Genomic DNA, 11,430 nt, shown 5'->3' with positions numbered 1-11,430 from the left:
CGTGATAGTTGTGAGCGCTTGATGGAACGCATGGATAAAACACAGCTTACTAAGCTGTGGATAAAAGTACTTTTTCTAAGCTGTACAAATTAGCTGTCAAGAATTTATTTATACTTGTCATATTGGTCCACAAAACTATAGTTACGCTATGCAAATAATGTCGAAATAATTCAAAATATGGTCAAATGGTCTTGCATAAGGAAGCAAGGAATTATAATGGAATTATCGATATTTTGTGATCTGTCGTGCTAGTGACACAAAACACAATGTTAGTAAAAAAGCACGGTCCTAATAGCGGCAAACCTGGCTGGACCAAAACTAAGAAGAAAGAGAGCTAGTGTAGTGTATTTGTATTTGTTTTTAGTTTTTATTTGCGGTTTTTCATAATAGTTTACAGAAATGTGTCACATTCTCAATGCTTGAGAGAACATATTATTGAAGTTGATTTTTGAAGTTTATGAAATTAGTAGAAATGCCTCTCACATTCATTGCTTACTAAAGTTATACATTATTCTGAAAAAAAGCAGTAATAAAGCCTTTCATGTTTTGGGTGTGAATCCCAGGACTCCAGTACTCAAGATGTCATCTTATTTACGAGGCTCCACCAACTTTGTTTGGTCCACTACTAGTATTCTGGGAAAAGGGGCTACTGCAACGGTTCACCAAGGAGTTAATAAAGTGAATGGAGAACCTGTTGCTGTAAAAACATTTAATCATATAAGTACACTTAGACCTCAAGAAATTCAACTTCGAGAGTTTGAGGTTTTGCAGAAGGTCAAACATGAAAATATTGTTAAACTTCTTGCTATCGAGGAAGAACAAGAGAATAGAGGAAAAGTTATTGTTATGGAGCTGTGCACAGGTGGAAGTTTGTTTAACATACTGGATGATCCCGAAAATACTTATGGGTTAGATGAATCGGAATTCCTTCTGGTTTTGGAACATCTGTATGCTGGAATGAAGCATCTTAGGGATAACAATTTGATTCACAGAGACCTTAAACCAGGTATGTCAGTAGTTCCTGATTGACTATGATTATATTAACATCATCCCAGGTCTTAGGTTGAAGGAATATGAGATTAACATCAAACTAGAACATATAAGTAGACCACCAATTAATTACATCTGCCACGCATCACAACCTAATCATACTGTTAAATATGAAATGGGTATACCTAACATTTAATCAAATGAAAAGAAAACAAATATTCGTTTCAAACTAGTTTTTGAAAAAAAATTTAATTAGTCTTGGCTCTCTGGTCTGCTTTTCAAGATACGTCCACTCAAAAATGAAAACTGGTTCAGGAACTCACTTGTAATAAAAGCTAGTAAAATGATACCTTCTACCCGAGATCGCTTGCTGCAGACCTTCATTCACATATTTCAAATGTTTTCTCAGAATATAAAACTCCTATTTCATCAAAACTGGTGACATAGTGGATCAAATTGAATGGCGGTTTTAGATAAATAAACATCTATGTACTTCAAAAGTTTATTCCAAAGAAGAAAAAAAAGAGATAATAATCCAATGGAACAAAGAGAAATAGTAACATCATTCAGCGAAAAGATTATAACCCATCTCATTGCATTCAAAACCATACTGGTTTCAGATAATGGACCGAATCACCACATGATATTCAATAAATTATGGTTTTAACCCTGAAATATTCATTTTGGTATACGGGTATACATTTGATAAAGTAATAATGAATTAGTGTGTACATGTGTTTCTTAAAGATTCCACAGTAATAACTGATTAGATAAAAAGCAATTAAAAATCGAAAAATGAAATGATAATATGGGAATAACATGCTCAGAATTTGAGCTTATTGAAGATAATAAAGTGCGAGATAAAGTGTATTTGGGATAATAAGAAAAAAGTGTTTGGAAAATTGGCAAAAGCCATTGGTTCATTTCAATATCCAGTATCTAATTGTGATGCACTGTTTGGAACCTTTGGTGTAGTAATGAATATTACTGGAGTTTTTTCGCAACACCAAACCGTTTTTTTTAACACCTCGACACGTGTTTTGATCACCAAGTGATCATCTTCAAGAGGAAGATCAAACTAATCATACTCACAAAGCTATCCTTATTTATACCATAGATACCTGTTCTAGGTACCTGTTTCATGAGTGTCTTAAATTCATTTCACATTATTGCCTTATCTACTGATCTTAAAATAATGGTTTGGTGTTGGGAAAAACTCCAGTAATATGAATTGAACAAGAAGTAATTGATGAATTCCAATAGGTTTCTTGTATTTTTGGAAAATAAACCCTAATCAAGTTTTATGAATACACAACAATAACCTCCAAACCGGAGAAATTATCTTGATGTTAGTGCTTGAGGGAAGTAAACACAATCGGTGACTGTTTTTTTTACCGAAAGTATTGCATACTATGCATCAAGGACGCTAAATTGCAGTTATATTCCATAACATGCTGGAGCAGCTGATTGAACCTTTGCTCATGGAGTCACTACTACTTCATTAGGGAAACACCACATTTGTCAGAAACAGTTTTATATGTTTTGAACAGATTTTGCATTATTTTTATACCATTTTTATCAAAATAACAAGCACTGATCTTTCTCAAATAATTGGGAACATAATTCATAGTTATATACCAAACAAAAAGAAACAGATATAAAAGTAAAAGTGAAATATTTGAGGATTAATCAGATAGTACCAAAAGCTATAAAAGTACTGACCTCCCTCAAATAATTGGGAACATAATTAATAATCATATACCAAACAAAAAAAAATAGAACTAGGTATAAAAATGAAAGTAGAATATTTGAGGATTATTCAGATAGTATCAAAACCTACCTTGTATTTTTGGGAAAGAAAGTTTTTGGCTTTCTACTACTCTATCTTGATACAAAAAAAGTGGGAATCTTCCAAAGAAAGGAAGGAAGTAATCAATTTTAAAATAAGTAATTCTATACAGGGATGTGTAGATCATGCAAAGACATCGATGTCTACCAGTGAGGATGTAAGTGCAATTTGTTACCATTCATTTGAAGTAGAACTCCTGTGAATGATATCTGATTTTATTCCATAATGAATGTTTGGAATACAAACTGAGTAGAGGAAAGTGTCTTCTGTATAATTCAGTGTTCATATAAAAGTATTTGTTTTGAAAGAATTTTTTCTTTCGTGTAGTTCAATGTTTATATGAGAGTAGCTGTTTCAGGAGGGCTTTTTCTTTCAGTTTGTGTCTGAAAGTTGCTTCTTTGCATGTATAGAGTTACTTATTTTGAAATTGATAACTTCCTTCCTTTCTTTGGAAGATTCCCACATTTTTTTTTTGTATCAAGATGGAGTAGTAGAAAGCCAAAAACTTTCTTTCCCAAAAACTAATCACTACTAAAAATATAACCTCTTCAATTCTACCTTGTATATTTTTACAATGAAAACAAGATTGGGGTTTGTAATTTCATAATTTCCAAGAAATGTCTATACAAATCAAAATCAGTTGGATCACTTTCAAGGAGAAAAAAAAACAGCAAATAACTACTAAAGTTCATCAGTTATAGAATACCGTTTCAATGCAAATGCAGCACATCTAACCAGTCAGGCTAGACCTGATGTACTATACAATAAATTTAACAATTCAATGAAATGCACAACGAAATACAGAATAAGACCACTAACATACAGATTGACGTTCCAGATGATATTGAAGATGAAGGATCTCAAGAAACCAAGCCCTGAGAAGTGCAATACTTTTCTCGCTGCGTGTTTCACCAACCATGTTGGCATCTTCAGGAGATGAAGAAAACTAGTTTTTTTCATATCCTGTGCTTATTTTGGAGATATTTCATATTCAATTTGGGTAGTGTTTTTGTGTATATACAGTGTGACCCATTTTTAATGGAAACACCCCCCCTAAAATTTGAAGTTGTAAATCGATTTTAATATTTTTTTAAAATGTCAAGTACTAAAAGGTGTACCTTGGGACAACATTTGAAATGTTTATTAAACTTTCGGGGCATACTACGATATTTTTTCTTAGTCGAAAATCGGGATTTTTTATTAGTGATTTTTTATTGAAAAAATCACTACGCCACCGGATTCAGAGTGCCTCTAAATAGGTGTGACCAAAATTTCATGAAAAAATATTCATTATTAACAAAGTTATGAAAACTCAAAAATTCGAAAACTCACACAGCTAACAGTCACAATATATCATTTTTTTTATGATTTCAACAATAAAGTGCCGCCAGATGAAAAAAAAAAAAAACAAATAGCGTAAATATAATGAAAATAACGAAATTACATTCACACAATTCAACTAACAATGAAGCAAAAAATTTTAATAAACGTAACTAATAACTAATTATTGAAATGTTTCGATTCAGTGCAACAATTAATTCTAACTCATATTCTAGTAGCCTCTACTAATCCACCACGTATTTTGATACATGTGTCATAGTGCTTACGAATGTTTCTGATTACGTTCCTTAGTTCTTGAGGGCTAATATCTGCACATACCTGTCGAATTCTTGCACAAAGTTCATTTCTATCTCTCAAGCGGTTTTTGTAAACCTTTTGTGTGAGAAGTCCCCAGAGAAAAAAGTCCAAAACTGTGAGGTCTGGAGATCTCTGTGGCCACTCTATAAACGGACTACCATGGCCTATCCATCGGTTTGGAAAATGTTCGTTAAGCCATTGCCTCACAGCTCTGGCATAATGAACTGAACACCCATCTAACTGGGCAATTAAATTTGATCGTTCATTGATTGGCAGCTCGTGAATAGCATCCCAAAACTCTGTGTTTAAAAATTCTAGAAACCTCTGCGCATTAATGTTTTCCTCAAAAAAGAAAGGACCAATAATTCGTTCGTTCAATATCTCACACCAGACGTTGATTTTTTGGGAATACTGGCTTTTACAGTTTATTACCCAGTTAGGATTATCCGCTGCCCAATAGCGACAATTCTGTGATGATACTACTCCATTTGTAGTGAAAGTGGCTTCGTCGGTATATAAAATATTTTTTAGGAAATTTCTATTGTTTAAATATTCCCCTTGGGCCCATAAACAATATTCCAGGCGTCTTGCTTCGTCGCCTTTTTGAAGTGTGTGTAAAAATTTTGGCTTGAAAGGTTTAATATTCTTCGCCTTGAGACATCTCCGAATAGTTACTCGTGGAATATTCAAATCTAAAGTGGCATTCCTTATACTGGCATTAGGATTATTTCCGAAATAATCTAAAATGATTTGATCATTCCTGTTTCGTCTTTGTACAGGATTACTTTTTTAACATCAATTTTGATACTGCACCAGTTTCATTGAATATTTTATTTATTTTATTTACTGTACCGCAGCTAATACAAGGACGATCTGGATGTCTCTCATTAAATACTCTACAAACCTCTCTAGCACTTCTAACGTCATCTCCCGAAAGGCGTACAATTTCAATTTTCTCTCTTACGCTCAATCTTGCAGCCATGACACAAAATAATTCGAAGAACTGTAAGGTGAATATTGTTGACAAGTGTCAAACTATATTATTTCCATGGCAACTAAGATTTAAATTGAAATATTAGGTCTTAGTTTTAGTTAACTTGCGTGAAAACTTGAATGTAATTCCGTTATTTTCATTAAAAATATTTACGCTATTTGTTTTTTTTTTCATCTGGCGGCACTTTATTGTTGAAATCATAAAAAAAAATTCTTATGGCTATATCTGCTGATATAGGGTGTTTTTTGTGACTGTTAGCTGTGTGAGTTTTCGAATTTTTGAGTTGTCATAACTTTGTTAATAATGAATATTTTTTCATGAAATTTTGGTCACATCTGTTTAGAGGCACTCTGGATCCAGTGGCGTAGTGATTTTTTCAATGAAAAAATCGCTAATAAAAAATCCCGATTTTCGACTAAGAAAAAATATCGTAGTATGCCCTGAAACTTTAATTAACATTTCAAATTTTGTCCCAAGGTAGACCTTTTAGTATTTGACATTTCAAAAAAAAATTATTAAAATCGGTTTACAACTTCAAATTTTAAGGGGGTGTTTCCATTAAAAATGGGTCACACTGTATAAACCCATAAAGAACTGACAAAATTCACAAGTATGTCCTCATTGTACATATGAAGAGTGCAGAAAAGACGTAATAATAAAAATTCGAACCGAAACAACAAACATATTTTAAATAGCCTGAGAATCCTTTATATGAATGCTAGATCGATGAAGAATAAAATGAAAACAATCACAATGTTGAAAAAAAAATCAGTTCTATTACTATAAATGGGAAAAAAATTGGAGATCCAGAAATTATTTGTGTAGAAGTAAACTCCAATTTCATCAGCGTTGGAGACAGATTATAGAAAATATTCCATTGAAAGAATTTGAAGAAAAAAATTGCTGTTCATCGACCACATCTCATTGCATTCATTCATCATAATTGAATGGTATTTTTACCTTCTTGTTTAATATTGCCAAGAGTGAAATATTTATCATATGGCACACGAGAACATTTTTGTGCTCTACTTGGTCAAATACTTTCGTAATATCTATTACTTTATGAGTTCTAATAACTCATTTAAATTTTTCCTCAAAATATGCATTCAACAAATTCAATTCATATATTGAAATAAATCACAATCTCTACATGTGATTTCGATAGTGTAATTCTAGTGATATATTTATGTGTTCTTATTGTAATTTGAAATTGTTGTTTATGTTTGGCATATAAAGTCTAAAAATTGAAAATTTTGCAGGGAATATCATGAAATTCATTCGAGAAGATCGCACAACAGTCTACAAACTTACCGATTTTGGGGCTGCTAGAGAACTTCAAGAAGGTCAGTATTTTCAATCTCTGTATGGTACAGAAGAATATCTCCACCCTGATATGTACGAGAGAGCTGTTTTAAGGAAAAACGCAAATAAAACATTTGGAGCAACAATTGATCTATGGTCTATTGGTGTAACTTTGTATCATGTTGCAACAGGAAATTTACCATTTCGTCCGTATGGAGGACGCAGGAATAAGGAAACCATGCATCACATCACAACTAAAAAGGAAAGTGGTGTGATATCTGGTATTCAGACCAAAGAAAATGGCCCAATTGAATGGAAGCGAGAGCTTCCTATGAATTGTCAACTAAGTTTTGGTTTGAAAAAAATCATCACTCCTTTATTGGCTGGTCTGTTAGAAGCGGATCACAGAAAGATTTGGAGTTTTGAGAGATTTTTCAAAGAAGTAGAAGTTGTTTTGTCTCGGAAAGTGGTCAATATTTTTCATGTGACCAAAGCTCAGTTGATAAAAGTATACATTTTGCCTGATGAAACATACCAGCAGTTTCAAAATTACATAGCAGAACAAACAGAAATTCAAGACTCTAGCCAAATTTTGATATATCAGAACAGTCTCTTTAGGAGTCTTATAGACGAGTATACCCTAGCAACTGGTTATCCTACCACTACTAAAGAGGACCCCCTTTTTTTATTTGACAGAGAAAATAATAACATAACCATCATTCCAGATCAGGAGTTGCCAAAGTTCAATGATTTTTCAAGTGTAGTTTCTGTGGAAAATGATGCAGTCCAAGCAAAGTTTGCTTGTAGTATAGGACATCAGTGCAAAAGACAAATTGAGAAGTATTCCTTGTTCAGCAAACTGATACGTGATACAGTAGAAAATTTCAGTAAATATATAAATGCAGAACTGAAACAATTGCACCAAAATACACAACACCTTCTTGACAAAACAATGATATTCAATAGTACTGCCCAAATGTTGGAACTGTCCCAGCAACTAACTAATTATGACCTAAAAAACAATTATGTGGATAAGCTCAACAAGATTAGCAAAGAATTTATGTGTGTAATAGAAGGTGGAGTAAGTACTTTACATAAGGTTCACTGCGTAGAAAATACATTAAAATTACAATGGGATAGTATGAGTAGAGATCTGAAGTGCCCATATAAAACATTAGCACCTGCTAGAGCAAAAACTCAGGTAGAAAATTTGAGAGATTCTTGGCAACACTTAGTTAGAGATCGAGCAACTCGTACCTTATCTTATAATGATGAACAATTTCATATATTAGAACGAATAAAAATTACCGAAACTATTAGTAGGATTAAAGCTTTATTTGAAAAAGAAGTGTTTCCCCAGTACGAACAATTAGCTGAAAATTTTGGCGATTGGTACAAAATGGCACAAAATGCCCATTTAAAAACAGAAATATATATTGGTGACATTAACAAATTTGGCAACAACCTGCAGAAATTTGAAGAAGAACTTATGATCGATAATGCAGAATATACTGAATATATTAAAACTCATCAAGTTAAAAAAAATATTGTCCCTAGAAAGAGTCGAAATACACAAGCTCAAAAGTTTAAAATGTATTTGAATGAATGTCGTAAGGTGAGTGAGGATCTCCGAGATAAAATTAATGAGAATACCAGGCTTACTAATGAATTGAATGAGTCCACCAAGAAATTGGAAAATCAATATAACAATAAGGATAAGGAAATCTTATTTGGATGACTTTTTGTTGGTATGATTTATTTAATATATTCCATGGCAAGTTCAGTTTTACAAAAAAGAAACAAATTTTTTTGACTGTTTGGAAACTGATCAAGATTCTTGATGTCTATTTCATTCCAGAACTTGTGAAGGTGGAGACTTATTTTATAAAGAATATTGAATAGATAATAGTAGTTGTATATATGTAATTAATATATTCAAATAAGTGATTTCTTATTGAGTAAAAAAAAGTAATTGGTTCTTGTATCAATTATGGAAACCTCCTCCTGTGATATATTATTTCAAGTATATCAATCCGATCAACACTTTCTTATAAGTAAATGGTTGATATTTAAAAAAATATCTATAACGTAACATTGCAATTACAGAACTGTATAGTGCGTTCTAAATTATTATTATAAGTTAAACATAAATTAAAGGGGTATGTTTTTAGGAGAGATTAATTTTTGGGAAAGAGAGGTTTTGGCTTTCTACTGCTTCTTTACACAAAAAAAGTGGTAATCTCCCAAAGAAAGGAAGAAAGCAATTAATTTCAAAATAAACTCTATACAAAAATGAAGATGGAGAAGTAGGAAGTCAAAACCTTTCTGTCCCAATAGCTAAACATATATTAGTGAATATCTCATAATGAAGTGTTTCTTGAAAACATATATTTGATTTTGTTTTATTATTTTTTTTTGAGGGCTTCTAACCATCTACAAAACAAATACACTGAGTAGATAAGTATCATCAAAGGCAAACTGAAAAATTCACCCCATTTATAAAGTTAATAGATGAAATAATAAAAAAAAGTCTTGTCGGTAGCTCCCTTAAGTTACAAAAAAAATTAATTAAAAATTATTTCATTTAGTTCTATTATATAAAAGAGGGAGATAATTGAAATACCTGACAAAAGAATATATGCAGATGCTTTGTTTTTTGACGTTTTCCTATAGTTTTTTGATGATGACTTTTGTTTGCTTCTACTCAATTCTATGATAGATATCCATGTTCTTGTTATGTCTTTTCTTCAAATATTCATGATGTTGGCTCAGTTATACATTTTTAGGGGTCTTGTTATTTGACCAATATATATTTTGCCATATTGATTTGAATTCATTCTTTTAATGTGCAAGGTTAAGAAACCAAAAAAAAAAATCAACATTGACGCCTCTATAAAACATGTCAGTCAAAATATATTCACTTATTTTTGAATATGGCTCACAACTATTTTCTACCGACTGGTGGACATTGGAACTTTTCAAATATGTAAAGATTCAGTACTTAAAATAAAAATAAAGAATAGTTTATAAACTATAGGCTCACATAAAAAATGAAATGTAAGGTAAATAGAAAAACTGAAATAGATGAGATTAGATTCTAATTTTGATTCCAAAAGTATATAAAAAAATTATTTGTTTGATAATTCTGGAAACAAAAAATTGGAAACAACATCATGGGTTAGCACATTTAAAATTCATTTCTACAATTTTATTTTTCCAGCTTCATGGATGATTTTCTGCTTATTAATTGATTCATTACTTCTGTATATCAATGTTTTGTGAAGCAGTGTTAGAAGGCTTACCATTTAGATTTTTATATGTAATATAATAAAATGTTTACATATGTTGTATTTATTTTTTCAATACAAAACTATCTTGAACGAAGGTGTGTAAGTTTTTGAGCTCAGTGGAATTTTTAATGAAACACTTCCCACATATGAAAAACCGAACACATTCCTCCGTGTTTCAGGAGATAATCAAAATGAATTCCTTACAGCTGAATGTATTAGTACTAGTTATTGTGTTGGATTTGATCAGATGAATATACACAAATAACTCATGTAAGAAAGACAAAACTTTCGAACTTTATTGAAACGAAATAAATAAATTCCATGCTTATAAATCCAAAAAGACCTCTCCCAATCGAAACACGAATACTATTATAAAAAATGTTAACACTAAATTCAAATACAAATTTTGACGTATTCCAAGAAATTGTTGAGGAATGAAATGTATATTAGGAGTGAAGTAATATAAAAAAAGTATAATTAGTTGAAATACATAATATAATTTAATGGAAGAATTCTCCACAATGATAATCCAAAATGATTATATAATGATTGAAATATTCGATAACGAAATATAGTCAATTTCAAATAGGAATTTTGATTTTATTTAATTCCTGATTCTTTCTTGCTGAAATTTGACATTATTGAGTTAATCGTTCGAATTTTGGCGACTATACTTGAATGTTGCTAAACTGAACTTAGAAAAATATGCATACCGAATATTGGAATAATTACCGAATTGGTAAAATAGGTATGAGATATCCCGTGAAAGATTTAATGAAACTCAATGGTTTGAAGATATGAAATTTCATATTATAATAGGTGTCTCTGGCGAATGAGAAGAGACTGTTACCGCAAAAATGAAGAAAACAAAGAAATAGGTGTAAATATTTGATACATTCAGGAATGAAGTTATCTCGATTAGTATTCACTACAAAAATACATAAATTTGCCTATCGCTTTACTGATTCCTAGTTAAATTTCCACTTATCAGATACTATTTCTACATCTTCTGCAAAACTATGCATTTTTCAGGATATGTTTATCAGACTGGCTTTTTGACAGGTATTTTTCAACCTGGCTGTTCATTATGAGGAGTGTAACTTTATATTTGTATAAACGAATATCACAGTGAATAAATCCAATAACTAATATTTGAATTTTTTTGCTTAGAGTATTTCATGGCAGTAATCAATTTTTTCTTTGAGTTTAAATTATAAGGCGAGTTCTTGATATCCAACAAAATATTTCTTTAGCAATAGAAACGTGTCAACATATTGAGTAGTTAGGTCCGCAAGCCGCAAGGGTTGCGCAGCTTCTTAACGAAGCCGATTAGTTTATATGGTAAGTGTTCTTTCAGGTCAGATGGT

General features: G+C 31.4%; 1 protein-coding gene across 1 annotated transcript; it reads left to right on the top strand.

The window, feature by feature from the left end:
- Nucleotides 1-300: 300 nt before the first annotated feature.
- LOC111504248 (serine/threonine-protein kinase TBK1) lies at nt 301-10,123 on the top strand. The gene is made up of 2 exons (XM_023158762.2): nt 301-1,006; nt 6,731-10,123. Exons 1-2 carry the CDS (start codon nt 580-582, stop codon nt 8,509-8,511), a joined length of 2,208 nt encoding a protein of 735 aa, XP_023014530.2. The 5' UTR covers nt 301-579; the 3' UTR covers nt 8,512-10,123.
- Nucleotides 10,124-11,430: the final 1,307 nt, after the last annotated feature.

This window comes from Leptinotarsa decemlineata, unplaced genomic scaffold (assembly GCF_025532065.1).
Source record: "Leptinotarsa decemlineata unplaced genomic scaffold, Ldec_3_MD MMD2_tig00026299_RagTag_RagTag, whole genome shotgun sequence".
Taxonomy (NCBI): domain Eukaryota; kingdom Metazoa; phylum Arthropoda; class Insecta; order Coleoptera; family Chrysomelidae; genus Leptinotarsa; species Leptinotarsa decemlineata.
The sequence above is the reverse complement of the archived record's forward strand: the minus strand, read 5'-3'. Positions and strand labels throughout refer to the sequence as shown.